General features: G+C 37.7%; 2 protein-coding genes across 2 annotated transcripts; both read right to left on the minus strand.

Moving 5' to 3' along the window:
* Positions 1 to 618: 618 nt before the first annotated feature.
* On the minus strand, positions 619 to 13,443 carry LOC138308890 (large ribosomal subunit protein mL53-like). The gene is made up of 3 exons (XM_069249934.1): positions 13,316 to 13,443; positions 7,834 to 7,946; positions 619 to 1,098 (listed from the first exon to the last, which is right to left on the minus strand). Exons 1-3 carry the CDS (start codon positions 13,426 to 13,428, stop codon positions 944 to 946), a joined length of 381 nt encoding a protein of 126 aa, XP_069106035.1. The 5' UTR covers positions 13,429 to 13,443; the 3' UTR covers positions 619 to 943.
* A 6,776-nt stretch (positions 13,444 to 20,219) lies between these two features.
* On the minus strand, positions 20,220 to 21,320 carry LOC138308754 (uncharacterized). Its single transcript, XM_069249776.1, has one exon. It carries the CDS (start codon positions 21,318 to 21,320, stop codon positions 20,220 to 20,222), a length of 1,101 nt encoding a protein of 366 aa, XP_069105877.1.
* Between the last annotated feature and the right edge of the window lie 649 nt (positions 21,321 to 21,969).

Consider the following 21,969-nt stretch of genomic DNA (forward strand, 5'->3'; position numbering starts at 1 on the left):
CATTTCATGCAAGTTTCAGACATATCGCACAGGTAGAACTTGAGAAGAAGTTCAAAATGTGTTTTCAAGATGGCTGCTGTGGCGGCCATCTTAGATTTTAGATCTACAAGAAAAATAACAACACTTTGTTGGGACCATGTCAGGATCATTTCATGCAAGTTTCAGCCAAATCACATCGGTAGAACTTGAGAAGAAGTTCAAAATGTGTTTTCAAGATGGTGGCTGTGGCGGCCATCTTGGATTTTAGATCTACTCGAAAAATAACAACACTTTGTTGGGAACATGTCAGGATCATTTCATGCAAGTTTCAGCCAAATCGCACCGGTAGAACTTGAGAAGTTGTTCAAAATGTGTTTTCAAGATGGCTGCTGTGGCGGCCATCTTTGATTTTAGATCTACCCGAAAAATAACAACACTTTGTCGGGACCATGTCAGGATCATTTTGTGAACTTGAACTTGAGAAGAAGTTCAAAATGTGAAAAGTTAACGCACGGTTCACGGCGGACGGCGGACGACAACATGACGACTACAGGTCATCCTGACCCTTCGGGTCAGATGGCCTAAAAGTGTATGTTTAACAGGAAAATTAAAGTAGAGTACTACAGTGGAACCTGACTTGTTTGGTGTTCCATGCCCACCTCTATATTGGTGGGTTGTGATACCTGTGCTGTAGGTAACACAGCCTCAAGTCACATTTACCAGTTTTTCTTTATCCACACATGTAATTGATAATATTCAAATCATGATTGTTCGTGTTTGTGTGTCCTGTTAACAGTCATTTAAGGACGAGCCAATAGATAGCTATATATAGTACCTTGTATAGTACTCCATATGTTTTCAGAATCATCACAGATCAGAAGTATTCACCACAATTTTACATATAGATTCTGTCATCACAGGATCAACTCACAGCACTTTCTTTCAGCACACACTTCTCTTGGAATCACTTTTTGGCGACTTTTTTACGTGAGGACTTTGTGTCTATAACGTTTGTTTCTATCCGTTTGGGGTCCTTTTCTGTACACAAGCGGTTTAATTTCAGTAAAATGTCCAACGTTGTTAAGTTTTTAGTTTTAAATAATACATTTTGGCCATCACCTGAAGAAAACAAAAAAGAAATTGTAATATAATAATAAAAGATATTTAAGATATTAATTCTGAAATTTCCACTAAAAAACATAACTACTTTCAAAGTCAGGGGTTATATTTAACTTGTTTTTTTTTTTTACATGATATGATATTGTACATTATTCAATTTAATTTTTCTAAATCATCTATGAATTAAAGCCATGACCAGATTGTGTTGCCTTCTTTTCCTCAACTGACACTTCAATATCCGGTATACTCAGGCCAAAACAAAATGTCTGTTTAGGGTTACATTGGCAAAAAAGAATAGGATAAGTAGGTCAGGATTTTTCTCTTTTTTTAGTGTCTTTCATTCATTCTCTTTAACATCTTTTTTCTTTCTTTTGTTCTGTGTAGATCATATACAGAGATCCTTTTATGAGTGGGTTTTGGGTGTGGATTTTATTAGTTTAACATCCTATTAACAGCAAGGGTCATGTAAGGATGTGCCAGGTTTGTTGGTGGCGAAAAACCACCGACCAGCAGTCAGCACCTGGCAACTGCCCCACATGGTTTGTTTGTTTGTTTGTTTGTTTGAGTTTTACGGCCCATCGACAACTAAGGTCATTTAGGGCCAAACTACAAGTCAGGCATTAATATCAGGATAAAAGATCAGGGTAAGAAAAGGCAAGTAAGGATTAAAACACAGATTGTAAACGTTTATTTGATAAAAAAAGGTTTGCATGTGATAAAATAGTTTTGGCTAAAACACACGAGAAAACTCATGCAAAATGTTGATGAAACGATGAAATGTTGAGTTGATACGATGATATGATGAGAAAAACGTTCATATTTTATCTAAAATACCAATTTCTTTGAGATAATTAAAAATACTATTATGTCTCACGGCATGAAACAAAGTGTACATGTCGGAGACATCGTAGTGCTTATCTCGTATGTGCTTAAAATCAATACAGTGCACTAAGATATGCTCCACTGTGAGAGGAGAATCACATGCATGACATGTTGGAGGATCCTCCCCTCTCAATAGATAGGAATGTGTAAAATATGTGTGTCCAGTTCGGAGCCGAGAGAGAACAAATTCCTCTCTGCGGTCTCTCCGACTGGACAGTTTAGGATTAAGTGTAGGTTGAATTTTAAACAGTTTATTGTTTGTTTCGGTAGACCACCTTTGTTGCCAATGGTGTTTGATGGCTGACTGAATTGAAGGTTTGATGTCGGTGTATGGTAGTTTCAAATCTGTTTGTGCTAGGCGAAGAGCAGTCTTAGCTGCTTTATCAGCCTGTTCATTCCCCTTTATACCCACATGACTGGGAATCCAGAGATAAGTAATTTGAGTTTTTGAAGATAATCGAAATGTTCGGATTAAAAGATTTTGGATTAGAGTATTTCTAGGACATCTTGATTTCAAAGCCTGAAGAACCGAAAGAGAGTCTGAACAGATGATTGCCTTTTCAATGCGGTGTTCTTCGATGTGGTCAAGAGCCAGACCGATAGCACAAGATTCCGCAGAGAAAATGGAGGCAACTTCTGGAAGTCGGATAGAGGAACAGTGATTAGATGTACAGCATGCTGCCGCAACTTTATCACCATCTTTTGAACCGTCAGTGTAGATCTTAACATGATCAGGGAAAGCTCTGATGCACTCCCGAAAGGAGGATTTATGTTCTTCGGGTAATGCACTGGACTTTGCCCTCACATGCAAAGATGAATTGATATCAGGTGTTTGAATGAGCCATGGTGGTACATCCGATATGGTGTACTCGTCAATGGCGTCGAAATTTATATTTAGTTCCTGCAAAAAATTTGAAATTCTGATGCCAAATGTTGGTATGAGCTTTTGATTTTGTCTGAATATGTCCTGGTGTTGTGGATTAAATACAAGATCGCATGCGGGGTTTTTGGGATTGGATTTCAGTTGGGCAGCATACTGTAAGGATAATTTCTTTCGTCGATCGTCTAGAGATGGCTCATTAGCTTCCACATGGAGACTCTTCACAGGTGTTGTTCGAAAAGCTCCAAGTGCCAGACGCAGTCCCTGATTCTGGATAGGGTCAAGCATCTGTAGATAGGAGCTGCGAGCCGATCCATAGACAATAGAGCCGTAGTCAAGTTTTGATCTAATAAGTGCCCGGTAGATACGCAGAAGCATTTCACGGTCTGCACCCCAATCAGAATGGGACAGAACACGTAGAATGTTCAGCGCCTTCGAGCACTTATCCTTCAGATGTTTGATATGTGGAACAAAGGACAGTTTCGAATCAAATATTAGTCCAAGAAATTTAGTTTGTTCAACTACTGGAATTTTAATTCCATTGAGTGTGAGGTCAGGATCATTGTGTGGTTTTCGTTTTTGACAGAAGTGCATACAGACAGTTTTTGATCTTGAAAATCTAAAGCCATTTTCGTCAGCCCAATTTTGTAATTTGCCTAAACATTGTTGTAGTTGTCGTTCTATAGTGTGCATGTTTTTTGATCTGTAACAGATCAAAAAATCATCCACAAATAGAGACCCTTCCGTAGATTGGCCAAGACATTTAGTTATGCTGTTAATTTTTAGTCCAAAAAGTGTGACGGACAGGATACCACCCTGAGGGACGCCCATCTCCTGTGTTTCTGTTTCTGAATAAGTTGAACCCGTTCGAACTTTGAAATGCCTGTCAGATATAAAATTTGATATAAACTTTGGCAAATTACCACATATACCGATGTCATGGAGATCGTTCATGATTCCATATTGCCAAGTTGTGTCGTATGCCTTTTCAAGGTCAAAGAATACGGCGACAAGATGTTCTTTCTTGGCAAATGCTTCTCGTATAAATGTTTCTAGTCTAACTAAGTGGTCTACCGTTCCCCTGCGGTTTCTAAAGCCGCTTTGCAAAGGACTTAAAATATTGTTTGATTCCAGGAACCAAACTAATCTAGTATTTATCATACGTTCTAGAGTTTTACAAATACAACTCGTCAATGAAATAGGACGATAGTTATTGGCATCAGTAGCATCTTTCCCGGGCTTCGGAAGGGGTATAATAGTAGATTCCTTCCAAGACTCGGGAATTTTGCCAGAAGAGTAAACTTGATTAAATATAGTTAAAAGACATTTTAGTGAAGATTCTGGTAATTGTTTTAAAAACATATATGGAATTTCGTCTGGTCCAGCTGCCGAGTCCTTTGATTTCTCAAGGGACTCGAGCAATTCTGGTATCTCGAAAGGCCTATTGTAACTTTCACTATTGGAGGATTTAAAATTAAGACGTCTCTTTTCCTTTTCCTTTTCAAATTTTTGAAATTTTTTGGAATGATTTTTTGATGGATGAATTTTTAGCAAAATTTTTGGCAAAGGCGTCAGCTATTTCGGATTTTGAAGAAAATATTTTATTGTTGTTAATGGGGTGGGAGGATGGTGTTGCTTTTCTTTTCCCACTGATTTTACCAATCATTTCCCAAACTTTCTTCGAAGATGTATTGGAATTAATTTTTGAGGCGTACTCTTTCCAAGTACTTTTCTTGTCGGATTTGATAGACCTTCGAGCTTTTGCTCTCCAAATTTTAAAATTGTTATAGTTTGAGACGGTTGGCGAAGCCAAGTACCGCCTCAGAGCGGAATTTCTACCAGATCTATTGATAAATGAATCATTTGAGAGACGAAACTTTGTAGGTTTTGGCACGGATTTTGGTATGGTTTTTGTAGCGATAGAAGTGAGCGCTTCTGTGAAAATTTTAATGGGGTCATCGAGGTTCAAAAATTTTTCCTCAATGAGCTCCTCTGCGCACAAATTTTTAAATTGAACCCAGTCCGCCTTATGTAGATTCCAACGAGGAATAGGCTCCTCAAGTTTTGGTGACCCTATGTTTTTTAAGTATAATTGGAAAGTGATCGCTCCCACAGAGATCACCGTTGACCATCCAATCATAATCCAGAAGAATTGATGGATGGCACAACGATAGATCAATGTGGGTAAGCGAGCCAGAGGCAGGGTGTAAATATGTTGGGGCATTGGTGTTATAAAGACATAAGCTGTTTTTATTAATAAACTCTTCGATACGTCTACCTCTATCGTCAGTGCCTGGGGAGCCCAAGAGGCTATTATGACCGTTAAAGTCACCCATGATAATATATGGCACTGGTAGTTGTGATACGATGTTACTCAGTTCATCACAACTAAATGGAGTATTTTGAGGTAAATATATAGAACAGACTGTTATTTTTCGGTGAAGAGTTGCGCTTATAGCAACAGCTTGCAAGGTGGTATCTAGCTGAATGTGTCTGTGAGGAACGTTTTTATGCACCGCCACCGCCACACCACCTGATGGGCGGCCACCTGTTGTTGGAGTTTTGGTGTATAGTGTAAATTGTCGGAGATTGATGGTGTCTTTCAGCATTATTTCTTGAAGGCAGAATATGGATGGGTTTTTTGTTTGTATAAGATGTTTTAATTCTTCTATGTTCGCTTTAAATCCGCGTATGTTCCATTGTATGATAGTGTTTGTCTCTATATTGATCCTTGAGGATAGTTTGTCGGACCGACAGGACTACTTGAAGCAGGTTGTTTGGTGGCAATAAATGTGTTGTCACCAAACTCGCTGTCGTCCGATAGAACATCATAGATGTTCCGTCCAAGGATAGGGTCATCTGATCCCTTACTGGGTTTGTTGTTTAGTGCAGGGAGCCTCGCCAGCTTTACCTTGGTGGTTTTGGTCTGGCGTTGCTCCTGCGGTGGTGTATTTGCTGGACGCTTTGCTTTATCGGGGAGTTTTTTAACGTCAATAGACGGTGAAGATGTAGCACGTCTATGACGAGCGGCGGTAACCTTTTTTCTGATGTTCGGTGTTTGAATTTGGTGTTGTGTAAGTCCTGGAGACGCCGGTGGGATTGGCGTTTTAGCTCCAGGTGGCCCAGCAGGTGGATTTTGTTGTGGTTTGTGTTGTGGCTTAGATGGACCAGACTTGAACCTGTTCGGGTCCCCAATGATTACTTTACAGGCCTTAGCATCAGCCATATCTGGGACATCATTGTCCCAGTTAGGCTTGTCAACCAAGGCCTGGACCGACGCATGTTTGACGGTGACACTGTCAACAGGCGTCTTTGCGCGGGTTATCTGAGCATAGGTTGCCACATTCAGGTCTGAACGCTCGACTATCCTCCGAGCCTCGGGGAAAGAGACACCTTGGGTATATTTGACCCGTAATATCTCCCTCTCCCGAGTCCAGGCAGGACAGGTGCGAGCAGACGCAGCATGGTCACCCCCGCAATTGACGCAGTGACGGTTGACAATGTCACATTCGTCTTTTTCGTCGTGACCTTCACGGCCACAGTACTGACATACCATTTTCCGTCTACAATTGCTCTCATGATGGCCGTACCTCTGGCAGTTACGGCACCTCAATGGATTAGGGATGTAGACAGTGACATTGTAACGTTGGTATCCAACAGTTACGCTCTGTGGTAATGTTGGTGTAGCGAATGTTAAGATAAAAGTGTGTGTTGGGACCAAGCTCCCACTTTTTCTCGTCATGATGCGTTTAACATGAGAGACCGGAATGTTCTCCTCTTGGAAGTATGACAGTATGTCAGCCTCATTGTCATTGCGCAAGGCTGGGCACCTGATTACCCCCTTGCTGCAATTCAATGATGAGTGTGGTTTTACACACACACTGAGGCCGGCAAAACTGTTGGTTCCAAGGAGGTTCTCCGCTTGTTGCTTGCGGAAAACCTCTATTAGGAGATCACCCGATCCCAAAGGCTTCACAGATTTGACATCTCCAGCAATGCCTTTGATGCCCTTTCGCAATATTAAGGGCGATAAACCTGCAGTGGTCTTGCCACTCTGTGTAGAGGACATGACCAGAAACTGTGGGAATGTGTTTGTTGTACCGCTTTTTGTTTGTTGATTTGTGGTTGATTCCTTTTGGGGAGATTTTGGTTGTAGTTCATTTTGTTTGTTTTTAGAAGCCATCTTTTAGAGTTTATTAAAATTCGCTAGCTGTGCCCCCACCCACCTCGGAGCCCAACAGGGGGACACTCATGATGACATGGATATCCAATGTCAAAGTGTCAGGGTTACACAGATAGTATACTCGGAAGAATATTTCGAACAAACATAATTCAAATCAAGCTTGCGACAGCACGCTCGCAAGATTGTACACCTGCAAGATCGATCAGAATCAAGACAATCAAAATTAAACTCACGATTGACCCTAAGCCACCGCCTTCTTGGAGATCTACGAACCAAGGGCTCGGCATGACCAGCCGATTGATAATACAGGGCCCATATTACCTCTCGTCTAACCGGAGTCTGAAGCCAAAGTAGTGTGTAGCAGTAAAAAAAGGAAGAAAAAAGAGCAAAACCTATTCAACCACCAGGACCTTCTTCCCCCGGATACGAGATGCAACCCACGGCAAACAGGTTGGCTCAAATTGGAGCTACTGTGAAAGCCTTCAGCTACACTGATATCAAGCAGACGCACATCACACCCCCAAAAGTGGTGTGCATCCGCATGAGAGCAGTGCACCCAGTCTCGGGACGTGGACCCAGCTTTCATGGAGCCCCACATGGAATTTGAACTTGCAACCCAGTGGTGGAGGGCTTATGGTAACATGGCGAGACATCTTAACCACTTGGCCACTGCGACCATCCTTTTATGACAAATCAAAGTGTCCATTTGCTTTACATAGTATAATTCTACTTTGAGTTGAGAAATAAGACTGATTTATCTATACAGGACATAACATCCTTATATACTTACTGAAGTCAACCTTCAGCTGGGGTTCCGACTGGTCCGACATGATCTCCACCTTAGGTACACAGTTAACGTTGGTGGACAAAATCTGGTCCTGATGCAGAGCAAACAACACTTCTCTGAAATTTACAAAGTTATATCTGTATAAACAGCATAAAGGAGGGGTATCACTTTGCGCCATTTTTGCAGCAAGTCAGTGGAAAGTGAAATATTTTACCGGAATACACAAATTTTTCATAAATGGAGCGGGTGTGTAAATATTTTTTATGTATATATATATGTACATGGCAAGCTAACTAGTTTCCCTATGTGTATTGTGTACCTGTATTGTGACCTTTATATGGCTCTATACTGTGGTAGTGTTGCTGTCATCTCGTGTGTTTTGCCCTACATGTGTGTCTCTGTTTCCTCTGTTGTGATTGGCTGTCTAAGTCTTGGGTATTTTGATAAATTCAGGGTAGGAATTGAATACTGGGCAGTCAGACAGATTGAGTTTATGTCAGCCCTGCAGGTAGGGCGTTATAATTGTACCTGCTGCCCCTATTGCATGATCGTAAAAGTTAAAAGATTTTAGCCTAATTGACATCTGTGACCTTAAAAGGAGGTCAAGGTCATTCATTTAACAACTTTGGAAGCCCTTCATCCCATCATACCACAGGCCAAATTTGAGTACCTAGGACATTTCAGTTAGTTAGAAGAAGTCGTACAAAGATTTTAGCCTATTTGACCCCTGTGACCTTGAAAGAAGGTCAAGGTCAATAATTTTCACAACTTTGGTAGCCTTTCATCCCAGCATGCTACAGGCCAAATATGAGTTCTTTGTTCCTTATGGTTAATGAGAAGAACTTGTTTGAATGAGAAATTTATGCACGGCGGATGACGACTGACGATGCATGATGACTTTAGGTCATCCTGACCCAGGGGTTTCAATATCAGGCGGTACCCGGTACTTTTTGGCGGTTGAACCTGGCTGTGGTACCGCCTGATTTGGGCTAAATTACATTAGATAGCATACAGATGGTATAGAAAAGTACGCCCTGAAATTGCAATTGTACCGCCTCTCCTTAAAGAAAATGAAATCCCTGAGTGACCTACCTAAAAAATTCCAAAATCAAATCGTCGCAAACAAATAATACCCAGAAATCTCTCCCCTCGTTGTTTAATCTAAAAACAAACTACTCTGAAGCTGTTGTGATGGTCATTACAATTTGTTAAAATGAAACAGTTTACTAATCACCTATAATACCATGTCCAGTAATGGTTAATTTTTTCCCTAAACTGCTCTGTTTGCAATTAAAAATTCCAAATTTGTTACAAAAAACACTTTTTGCCCAAAATACCCTAAAAAATCACTTACCACGCACAACATACACGCAACACACCGTATACATAAGAGGCCGTCCTTTCATGACCATAGCTGTTAATAGGACGTTTATTAATCAAACAAAAAAGCGTGCTGTCATCTCCTTTAGTTTTTGAAAATATTTACATTGGTAGTAGGTTAGGTTATTTAGGAAAAGTTAGGGATGGAATCTCTCATAGTTGATTTAGATACTGGAATAGGGGGGCTGGTCATAGCATTTGTAGGGTAGGGTTGACAACTAGGCCTATGCTAGTGTCGTTGTTCTTTATATCATAAATATGCCATGTTATAATATTTGTAATGATTAATATAAATATAAGGCCGAGATAAGTGTGTTTTTCATATATGAATGAAGTATATCTTTGTAATTATTGTTGCTAGAATTTCACACTTGGAACATGGTAATTCCAACACATGTTAATTTACAATTACATTACAAATTATCTTTAAAAATAATTTTTTTTTATAATTTACTTTTTATTCAGGTTTTTCATCAATACATGTACAATATACAATGTATGAAAATGCTTGCACTCATCTTTCATACATTTGCACCCACTTAAAGATATTGATTTTTTATATTCTTTCAAAAAGTATTTTACATGGTAATCAAATACATTACTAACACACATAAACACATATATATATATCTACTATTTATTCCTAACAGATTGCATATTGCGTTTAGTTTATATTAGCATATATTAGTTTAAAGTTATTGAAGATTATGTATTTTATTATGATTTCAAAGTGTGAAAACTATAATACATACAATTATTACAAATAATTTAAATAAAATACCAAATGCAAGCATTTATAAGTAAGTAGGGCTGCAACGATACACCAGTACTCCGATACGATACGTATCACGATACATGCCTCTCGATTCGATTATTTTTGATACAATACTTCTGTTTTATGCCATCTTGCGTTTTCAACAGTTTTTTTACTTCTGGATTTTAAAATGTACAAATAAATCATACCTAAAAGAGACATTTTTTATGTTTGATGTAAATATACATGAATTTCTCCAATTGTATTACAAAAAAGGTAAAAAAATTGATGACTTGAATATAAGTATATGTAGCCATCTAACTGTAACAAAAAATAATAATACTAAGTTCATATATTTGTATACTTGAAATATTTCTAAAGCAATAATATACTTATTTAAATGTTATATTTAAATATCTCTTTAAATTGATTGAACAGGGTTCAAAATTATAAATAATTATCATTTTATTGTGAGCTTGTTCTCAAAACAACTAGCTATATGCCTAAAATACTACTAATAAAAATCTTTTGACCTACTAATTAAATTATTACATTTAATAATGTTTAAGAGAAAAAAAATCTCTGTGTTCATGAAATTTCAATACAAATTGTTTTTATACCAGTAAAATTCATTGACATTTGAGTAGTAGGCCATATATCAGTAATAAAATTTAGTTTAAATCCGGTTTTGTTATACCTATCCGACTCCTTTATTACAATTACCAAATGCCAAAATGGCGGCCATTACGATTGCAAATTTCATGACTTCCATCAGACAATGTAGGCCTATTTAACACTGAAAACGTGAGTAAATCATTAACAAATGTGAAAAGTGTTTGCTATTGATGCGACTCTTACTAGCTGTAGTCATTACATTTATTGTAAGGGCTTTAAATATTGGTGGCTTGTTTCCAAATCGGCCGCAACCAGCTGGTCGACTTCTGCAACAGACACACGTTAGTAGGACTAGCTCACTACCAGGCTTAATAGGCTCAGGCTGTTAATCAAAACAGGCGGAGAGATGGTCAGAGAGTGTTTACACCTCTTTTGGGTCTGATCCCATGTCTGATAATCTTGATATGGCTAAGATTTATTGCTTCAAGTGTGAGTGTAAAGACTGCATCGTATCGAACCGAAACGACAAGCCTGTATCGTAAAATCGTATCGACATAGAAATATCGCGATTCAATGTGTATCGCGATGAATCGTTTCAGCCCTATAAGTAAGTAAATTTGATGTTACCAATATAATGTATTGACTTTATGGAAAGAAAGAGGTTGGTAGAAAGAGAAAAGGAAGACAGAAAAAGAGAGAGAGAGCAGCTGGTAGAAGAGAGACAGTAGATTAGTTAAGTATGTTTATTTGAAGTGCGATGGCAGAGCTATGAATACTTGCAAATATAAGTTTTTTTCTAATAGTATTTCAAAATATATATGGCTTTGTGAAGGGCTATCAGCTGTATCACAGAATTTAAGGGAGATAATTCTTCTGGAAAATATAATCCATGGTATCTCCAATGACACTAGATTAGTCAAATTTGTTTGCTCAACATGAGATTTTGCATGTCTACATACAATGTGTGCATAAATTGCCAATGTAATTATAATAATGATCCATAAAACACTTTTTTTTTAAATTAACTATAGCTGAATCAGCTTATCCCATTTCTTCCATTCAATTTCAAACTTCTTTATAGAATTTGCATCTCTACCATTAGATATGTATTTCTGTATCTTGTAGTTATCTTTTATTATGTTAATTAGAGAGTAAATATTCAGTGAACTATGTAAACATCTCATTCTATAGATGTATTGTTTGATAATGATAATAATTTCATTATCAAATCTATTACTTGGCAAACTATTCTGATGAACGAATCCAAAAAGAAATGTTTTTTGATTAATCGAGAATGGAAATAACGTTTCGAGACTATCTAGAAGTTTTTGAGTTTCTTGACAATCCCAAAAAATGTGGGTTATAGTTTCTGATTCAGAGTTACACAGAATGCATAAAGGGGAGGCAACTACTCCAATTTTGTATAAAAATGAGTTTGTAGTAAGAATATGATGAACCACTCTATACTGGAACCACTGAAGTTTTGTGTTTTTTGTTACATGGAAAGGAATGTTATAAATGTTGCTCCAAGTTGTTTTAAAAAATAATGATATAGACATATTCATGTCCACAAGTACCTGTGGCATTTGCGTGACAAAATTATCCCTCAAATACAAAACTGTTGGTCAAAAGCAGAAATATCGTGCATTGTCCCCAACCTGTTTAGGCCCAAAAAAAATATATGCATGTTTCAGGTTACATGACTGAAAAATATAGGGTAGGTCGGTCTGGATTTTTTTTTAATTTTGTTTTTTTATTTTATTGTTTAAAAGGGGTGGGGGAGGAGTTGAGTGGCTTTATTACTACATTACAAAGTAATTTAATAATATATGTAATTTGTCATTCAGGCTTTAGGCTAGCTAGAAGTCTTTTATTTCTCATTACCATATTTGAAATTGAACTTTATCTGATTAAACTTAAAGCATGCGAAAAAATCTTAGTTGACAACTTCACACACAACATTTTTGTTTTGAAAAAGTGTGATAAAATAGCTAGGGTCGGAAGTAAAAACTAGGGTAGGTAGGAAACATACTAGAACGAATATACGTACCCCGCCTACTATACCTTTTGGCATGGTACGAATTGGTCCCTATGTGTCGTAGTGGAGCACTGCCTCCGAAAATCACTCGGGCATAGTTTTCTATACTTTTTTGTAGGTTTCCAATTATTCACAATTTATGGACTTGCCGTATAAATTCTCTCCAGAAAGACCTTCATATATATATTATGTAAAAAAAATAATGCCTCGATGGGAATTCAATATTTTATGTGGTTCAGTTTTATTGCCTAGTAGGTAAGCGATGTCAAACAAGTACGATAAAAAGGCAAACAAACGTTTTATAATGGTTTGCATAATCATTACTTTGCTCCATTAGCAGTAATAGGCAACACCATTTTCTGTCAAAAAGTCTTTTCAGCTACAGTATTGCAGCTAGAAACATACATGTATATTTTTTAGGCCTTAGTTAGGCTATAGTATAATGGAACAATTTTACAGAAATAAAACAATTTACCACAAACCAAATAAATTCTAACCCGACATGCCAAACTGTCTTTGATCGTAGGATACATTGTTTTTGTAATATAGCCGCTAACAGGGATCATGAATGACAACATGAAAAACAAGCATGTTCCCCTGTTCCCTCGGACACCTTGACTGTTTATCAACACTTGGTCTGCAATGGCAGCATTATATGATCTGACCTAAATATTAAGTAAATTAATGACCTAAATTACCTTATTGCTCTCACATCTGTTGAATATGGATCGAATTTGAAGACCATTTTCTTAACAGGGCGGATTTGGAAGTTCTTTAAGATGCCGGTGATCGCTCTAACCTGCGACGCCATTTTGAACCGGAAGTGGTAAAGGATTAGGAACACGTGTGGCTAAATGCGACCCAGGAAGAAAATGCTGGTCTGGAAGCGTCTGGATGTGTATATTTAGGTATGAAAACAACAAAGTGTTCATAAATCTAAAGAAAGGAACGTTTTTTTATAGAGACCCGAGATTATTTTTGTCCACAAACTCATTTCTCCAATCAAAACCTTTTTTCCCATACCATCTCACCCTAAAGCACTGCCATGTCGCCCAATATCTCATCCTCGATACTCCAGGGGTTACTGTAACTGAGCTTATATCCACCCCTAGACCATCTCATAGTAAAACTGGAGGCAACAGAACAGAACAGGTAATTTAGTCCTTTGATGAGCATCAAAAGAGTCGTATAACGGTAGACTGTTATTGACTACAGTTGGGTGTCACTCTGTCTGTAGTCTTCAAATGAAGTCTTAGCAGGCCTGTGATTGGTCTGATTGTTCTCCTCCTGAGCTGCCTTCAGTTTTATTTTGAGATAGTCCAAGGGTGGATATACCGTCAATTATAGTAACCCCTGGAGTATCGAGGATGCCTATATCTCAACTCTTTGAACAGAGAAAAAATAGACTATATTTTCTTAACAGGCATTGTTCACAGGGATTGAGAATCAGTTACAGATTATATAATCATGGACCCACCAGAGTGCCCTAGAACCATTTTTAGACATTTTAGAGGTCTAGATAAAAAAAAAACGATAAAAATCATGTTCTACACAGTACTATATACGAGAAGGATAGAAAGCCATAGACTCCAAAAATTATAACTTTTCTGGACGTTGTACATCTATATATGGAATTCGCCGTTACTATTTAAAGGCCCATTACCTTTCCGGAGCAAAATATAAAGGTTTCTTAAAAAACATTAATAACACCAGAAAATGCATACCGATGATCTAAAATAAGGTTACGACACCAAACATATGCAAGATTGCCTGCGTAATATATGAACAGAGGAGAGTCAATTCGCTGTTTTGCCGTCTGGCGCAGTGATAGTCAACTACCGCGCGGTATTTAGGACGACGGCGGGAAAGATAATAATACGACCCGCGTTATGAAAATAAACATTTTATTTATTTTAAATAAAATCGTTCAGAAGGTGATGATAAATGTAGTATTAACGGTAAGTTACTAATTTTTTAGGACTCTACAAAATTATCGATCTTTTTTTACATTCCCATTTTAAAAATTAAAAGCCGTTTCGGAAAGGTAGTGGGCCTTTAAACATATACAATTTTGTGTGAACTTTTTATAGCCGGTCAAATGAGATTGCAGCCGAAGCCACGCTCATGCATATTATATCGGCCACTGCGACTACGGTTCAGAGATAATGAGCTAGGCGGTCATGTGGTCTTGTGATGTCAGAGTAGTCCGCGGCTACACAAGACCTCTGTTCGATTCGTCAAGAGCGGGGGCCGCCGGCAACCCGGCAAGGCGGCTAAGTCACTCGATTCAAAGAAAAAGTGCGCCGGTGGCGCGACCGGCGTACGCCGAACTACCGGCGCAAGATGGCGGAATAAAAGTTAGACATTTTTAACGAAACTTTCTTTAAGCAAAACTCATCCCGTTCAGACATAAATTCTCCAGACATTATGATTTTCTTGTTGTATTCATTAACGGACAAGAATTGAAACCTCTTTTGATACGCTAAGGTATGTAGATATCCTTTTATGAAGCGAATACATCGAAACGAGCGGTGATGTATAGACTTAGATGATGTATCCTAGGCGTTTGGCTCTATAGATATATTTTTATATATTTACACTTGCTAGGCTTGGTCACTATACGCTAATACTAGCGATTTTGTTTACCATAACTGCATGGTAACATTGAACTTTGAACTTGCGTATGAAAATGTTCTGTGCAACGTAAAAGGATCTACTTTTTTAAAAAAGAAACACATGGCTTTGTTTACATTTTGACGCAACATTACGTGTGTATTGTTGTTTTTCATAGAATTTTGGAAAAATGTAAACGATATATACATGTTTTATATTTGTATATGATTCAAACAATTTTTAAATTAACAATTGTATAAAGAAACGAAAAAATATCCCGACCGGGCGACGTGCTTTTCATTTTTGTTAAAAATGATGGTTGTCAAATGTAAACATTACCTCTGTGCCTATGTTCGTCCTACGATCGAGTCTTTGGGATGGACGGGCGTGAGACCCTCTGATAGAGGTCAGTTATAAACATATCCTCTTGTTTTTGTTCTTTGAGAATTTAATCGTGTGTATTATAAAACATGCACCGCTAATAATCCACGTGTTGACAGTTACGCGTCACCACAAATACATTGTACATATCCATCGAACACAAGTGAATTTGTTTCATCTATCGATGGCGATATGGATCTAAGCGTAGATTATATAATCACATGGCTCCCAAGGATGTAATATCGTCAAGTCAGACGACATCTCAAACACATTGAGCTACTTGAAAAATCGGTGTTTTTGCCAACTTCGGCAAACTCAAGTGTGTAAGCGTGCGTCAGCTTCGCCTCGCTGCACAATAACGGTCACCGAGTTCACACATGTGGCCGTGTACAAATTCTTTATGTTATTACGCTATATATTAACTTTTAGCAAAATAAAAAAATGAATATATATTTAAAGTTCTGATCTGATTAAATAAAATTATCTCTGAAATTTACTTTGTTTGTCATGTTTATTTTACACTAAAACAAGGATTTATAAGTCTCATATACGTCCTTGACTAAAATATTGAACTTTTTTGTCTTCGCGGATGAATAATTCTACCTTACGTGAAGCGTCATCATTCGCTGTTCAATTGAGTAAGCTCCTCCCACTTTTTACCGACTTTTATTGAATAATTACGTCACTTTCAAATGACGATTTTATTGCATAAAATATAAATATAAAGTCGTGTGAGTGTAAATATAGGGATTGGATTTCGTTTTTATGTTAACCATGCTTGTATGGAGTAATTCTATAAGAATATTATTCAATATGGGCGCTAAGCCCCATAGAATATATTCTTAGAGGAATTGCTCCATACAAGCATGGTTAACATAAAAACGAAATCCAATCCCTATATATAATGTAATACGTACGATGTCACAGCATTTTATAGAATCAAATGCCTGTCGTATACATTCTATTAGTCTGATAATAATAATATTTGTTAATGTAATGTATATAAGAATTGACTGTTTGATTCCAAGTATGTGAAATTTCAATGAATTCTCTTGGACTATTTATAAATAAGAACAAAGACAGATTTTGAAGGTTTATTCTGAGGTTTTAGACTTTCGAAAACAGCACATATAAAGTTTTAATGAGTTGTTTTCGTCAAACACATAAAATTCAAAGTGTAACATAAGAAAATAGATTTATATGTACAGTATTATACCTACATGTACATTTTAAATACTCAGAAAGAATGCTCAAAAGTGAATATGATTTTACGGGCATTCTGTTAATTCCTTTGTCAAGACACGAGAAAAAGAATTCTACTGGTGACACGTAGTAAGAAATAAATTAATAAAATAGTTTACTTAAAGTTACAACATTGCCACTCCAGGGTATAAATTTAAACTTAGTTTATTAAAGTGCTTGGAGCGACAAAAATACCCTACCGATATCACGCGACTGCGCGATATAACAAACATGTCGCTCTGTCACATAAGCGAGGAAATAAAATTTGTCGCACTAAATTCCAAGCTGTAACGTAAGAAAATTATCTCATATTATATGCATATATTTCTACAACACAAATTACAATGCACCATACATTACATCAAATGTGTATTACAACAGGAACGCGCAGAGCGATTTTGTGAGGCCACCATATATTTTTCCTATTTCATAAAAAAACTCAACACTAGAGATTAATGCAGTATGAGGCAATTTCTTATATTTGTTCTTTTGGAATAAAACAGCATACACGTACGTGTATATCATATAGAGAATGGGGAGGGTAGGGGGTGTGTTCATTTTCCAAAAGGCGAAACAACAAAATGACATTAGCCAGTCACGGTATCCTATTAATATTAAACTCTAATGATTGATGAATTTGAGCTAAATTTCTTATCGACAATATCGCTTTTTTTCCCCAAATACAAATTAAATAATGAACTCTGCCATTACTATCTGAATAACAATCACTCATTTATTACCAAACACAGACAACCACGCACATGTGTCGACTATTAAATTCATTCATGTCTTTATTCCTCCAAAATTTGAAGAGTTACAATGAACGTATTATATTATGATGAACAGGAAAACAACAGAAACTTTAGGTAAATAAGGAGAACATTGGTACAGTGCAGAACAATCAAAATAATAAGTGATAACTATAAAATATGACAAAAAAAAACACCCACAAAAAAGGGAAAAAATACAGAGTGTAGGATGCATTGAGACATACTCTTACTAGTTAAACGTTAGCTGTGAAGCTTTTTCAGAATAAATGCAGCATTCTTTAGCAAATGACGCAAAGCATCGGTCCTCGTCAATAAAAATATCTTTCAATGTGGCTGGTGGACTGCCGAGGAGCATTGAGATTTGAACTTCCCTTGAGGAGTTGGTTAAAAAGGTGTAAACTTGTACTGGGTAGTCATTGACTATCTTCGTGAAAAAAACGTCACGGAGAGATAGCAATGCGCGACTACGACAGTCTAGCAAAGAATGTGCCACTGCATCGTATACATAATCATTGCACTGGGCACAAGAGAGTTCGCAATTTGGTGAAATGCACCATAGCTTAGCAACATTTTTAAACGTTCTATCAAGATATGGGTAACATTTAGATAAGAACCATATCGGCGAAGGACGCATATCACACTGGAGGTTTTTAAACCTCTCAAACTCTTCACAGACAGTGAGGCGTTCACTCCACTGTGAGGTGTACTCGCCAAGAAGGACAGCCTTAATGAGATGTTTCCAATAATGCTTCACTGGGAAAATCCCATCTTGCAAGAATTGGTACAAGAAGTCTTGCAATTCATATTTGTGAAAAATGTTCCAAATGTCGACAGCAAAACCATTTTCGCTACAGTAGGTACCAAAATATACATGAAAGAGACGTAGTATGAAGAGTCTCTTCGCAGTAAAGCGTATATCTGCTCTGCATAATGCAGAAAAGAAAAGTATGTTTCCGAAGTTTCGAAAGTTCAACATTTAACCGTCATGGATGTTAACCCAAGCATACTTAGGACAATATCTGATCTGGTGCGCCTTGGGAAAACCTTGAATAAGCTTAGCACACAAATGGTGTGAACTGTTTCAAGGCGGTTCCATTCAGTTTCAGATAGTGATGAGAACCAGAGTTCACATCCAAAAAAGGCTACCTGGCATAACTGAGTAACTACCGTCTTGTACAACTTTAGCAGCGGTCAATGGATTACTTCCAATACCAAATAAATTACAGTTTAACAAAGCAAAAATTGACTACGAAGCTTGTTAACTGTCTCATTGACGTCTGGACAACCTGGTTTGAATTTATTTAGAAATATACCGACATGCTTGGTATTTATAGATTCTGAGACAGTATCATTGCCGAGTTTCCACAGACGTTTTGCTTTCGAAAATTAACTTTTGCTTTCGTTAAAAACAATCACAGAAGACTTAGATGCATTGTAACTAAATCTCCATTTACAACTGTAATTGTAACAGATATCCATAAGACAGTCCAAACCACGTTTACAAAAAGACAGAAGGGTAATATCATCAGCTTGCGTTGGACAAGTTACATTTATATCTTGTATGATAAGAGAGTACTGAGATGAACATAAATCATTAAGTAGGTCATTAATGAAAACTGTGTACAGCCACGGAGAAATAATACTTCCCTGGCGTGTACCTTGGTGTATCTTGAACCAATTTGATACCAAACCTTGGTGCAATACAGCACTATACATGTTCGAATATAGAGAAACAATAATATTGATATACTTTGATTTAAAACCTAAGTTTTGAAGTTTGTAAAAAAGACCATTGTGCCAAACACAATCAAACGCTTTAGCAGCATCGAGAAAACATGTAAAAAGTTTGCTGTTATTTTCTTTTGCAAATGTAATAGATTCATTAACCAGAAATGACGTCATTGTACTACTGACGTGCTTTTGAAAGCCATTCTGTAGAGGATTTGGAATAAACAAATTTGTTTCTTCAAGTCTACCAAGCAAAATTTTTTCAAAAACTTTCAAAATTACTGGTAAAAGAGATATGGCACGATAACTGTTAGGGTCAGTTTTTGGCTTGTTGTGACCTTTATACAGTATACAAATCAGCCCCTTTGTAAGTACAGGAGGGACATATTCTACTCTAACGAAAGCATTAAAAAGAGCATGAAGACAGTTGTACAAGTTATCGTTGGCAAAAATCAAATGTTCGTACACAATGTTATCGTATCCAGCTGTTTTACCACGTGGTAAACATCTACATACCCTTTTAACAACCTGCAGTGGAATTTCATCAAAATCTTGAGACTTTACCGAATGACTGGCTAAAGTATTGGTAACCGATTTATTGATTTCGGCTTCGAAATTTGAATCAAAATGATCACATGTTGACAGAGAGTAAATGTTCTCAAAATACTGACCCCAGCAGGTGGTTAAAAGAGCAGGGTCTCTTACGACTGACCCATTAAAGTTCATTTCTGCACCGACAGCACCCGATGATGATTTACAGCGACGTTTAACCAAAGACCAAAATGAACTTTGACTAACGTCCGCACATTTTTCTATTTCGTTATTCAGGTCTATAACATGATCTTCTGAAATATGGCGATGTATTTTTCTAAATAAACACTTTGCATTTTTTGTAGAGTCTAAATGTAGCAGAGGAAGGATCGCGGGGTCGTCCTGCAGCTATCCATTCCTTACGCAGACGCCACATATTCCGATGGAGGTCCTTAAGGTGCTCGTTCCAATACGGTTTTAGGAACTTGCAGAATTTCCGTTTCACCAGAGATCTTTCAGACGTACTCTGTATACAGGTAACGAGTTCGTCAGTAAACTTATCAATGTCATCCTCACACGTAAGTTCTCGCGTGTTTGCTAATGTTGATTGCTCGATGGCTTCTTCTAAGCTTTCCCGATAAGCGGATACGTTCTCAGAAGTTCCAGTAGTAATCCACTTGTAAGAAAATCGCATCATCTTACTACAATGATGATCCATACGTTCCGGAAGAGGAATGCGTAGCTCACATAACAAAGGTCTGTGGTTTGAGACATCGAGGAATCCGTGTTCTAGTACAGCGCAATCACAAACAAGATCAACCTTAGACGAGTTGATGATGATATGATCTATAAGGGACGACGATCCATTATCCGACTGGACATACGAGAATAATGGGCCTCTACATACATCAGAGGTTGACAAAGCGCAAAGCTGATGCCGGTCCATGAGTCTCTGGAGCAACTGGCCACGATGATTTACATAATTAGGTACGCGTGGGCCACTCAACCGAGCATTAAAATCTCCCATAAGGATTACGGATCCATTAAGAGAAAAGTTTGTACATATATCATCGAGTTTCGAAATGTAATCCGTGAAGATATCTGCACCGTACCGAGATGTAGGAAGGTAAACTTGGATAAAATACCAAATATCAGTCCCTGTAACAAGTTTAACAATGGCGATCCTGTCATCGTCTGAATCAACAACGGATATCATATCACTGAGTTTTCTGTGCCACATTATAGCAACACCACCTTTACGACAGCGTTGATCCGCAAGCGTATGGAGAGAAAAGTCTGAAATGACGACTGCCTCGTAATCTTTGTGAATGCTATAGAACAGATGCCTGTTCTCCTCATAGAGCCAGTGCTCAGATATTCCACAGATATCGATGTGCTCTCTGTTCAAAGCCTCGTGTAGATGAGATGCAGCCGACATAATACCGGTTACATTCCATGACATAAACCGGATGTTCATCAACATGGCTAAAATGAGGCACAACAGGTAAACTATGTAAATAACCTTATACATTATCATTATTGTCAGATCGCGAGTTGTCATTGTAACCATAGAACTGATTATTTGAAATCCACTTGCGACACCGAATGCCTTTTGGCCAGAACCCAGACTCCTTTATCTTTGACATGTCGGCCGATATTACGTTGACACGAGCAGACACGGTAAATTTTCGTTTGCTTTTGAGCAGCCGAACAAATGTAACGCTCACATTACGAGACTCGAGGTATGTTCTAATATCATCTACGGAACAAAAGGCGAGTCGTTTTTTCTTCCGAGTCACTGCCACAAACCCACTTGAATCGACACTGCTGACCTTGTCAAATGGTTGTTTTGCAGGAAGCGAGAATGACGATCCAGATTTAGCACCGTGATCTTTACAAACTATTCCACGTGATGCTTCAGCATCTACATTCTCGTGGATAGGCAGATGTGATTCGACAGGATGAATGTTTGCACAATTAGCACTAATGACCGAGCGCCGAGGAGCTAGCTTAGATGTATCATCGTGACGCGATGGGGTTCCACAATCGGGAATATCCTTCTGGGGTTCGATGTGATTAGCGATAGA

This window comes from Argopecten irradians, chromosome 15 (assembly GCF_041381155.1).
Source record: "Argopecten irradians isolate NY chromosome 15, Ai_NY, whole genome shotgun sequence".
Classification (NCBI taxonomy): Eukaryota; Metazoa; Mollusca; class Bivalvia; order Pectinida; family Pectinidae; genus Argopecten; species Argopecten irradians.

Excerpts from the sequence above, each read along its gene's own strand:
- LOC138308890 (XM_069249934.1), bottom strand. The coding sequence starts at position 13,428 with ATGGCGTCGCAGGTTAGAGCGATCACCGGCATCTTAAAGAACTTCCAA. Across the intron at positions 7,947-13,315 it reads ACAGATGTGAGAGCAATAAG|AGAAGTGTTGTTTGCTCTGC; the intron begins GTAATTTAGGTC and ends TGTAAATTTCAG. Across the intron at positions 1,099-7,833 it reads CCAGCTGAAGGTTGACTTCA|GTGATGGCCAAAATGTATTA; the intron begins GTAAGTATATAA and ends TGTTTTCTTCAG.
- LOC138308754 (XM_069249776.1), bottom strand. The coding sequence starts at position 21,320 with ATGTCGGCTGCATCTCATCTACACGAGGCTTTGAACAGAGAGCACATC.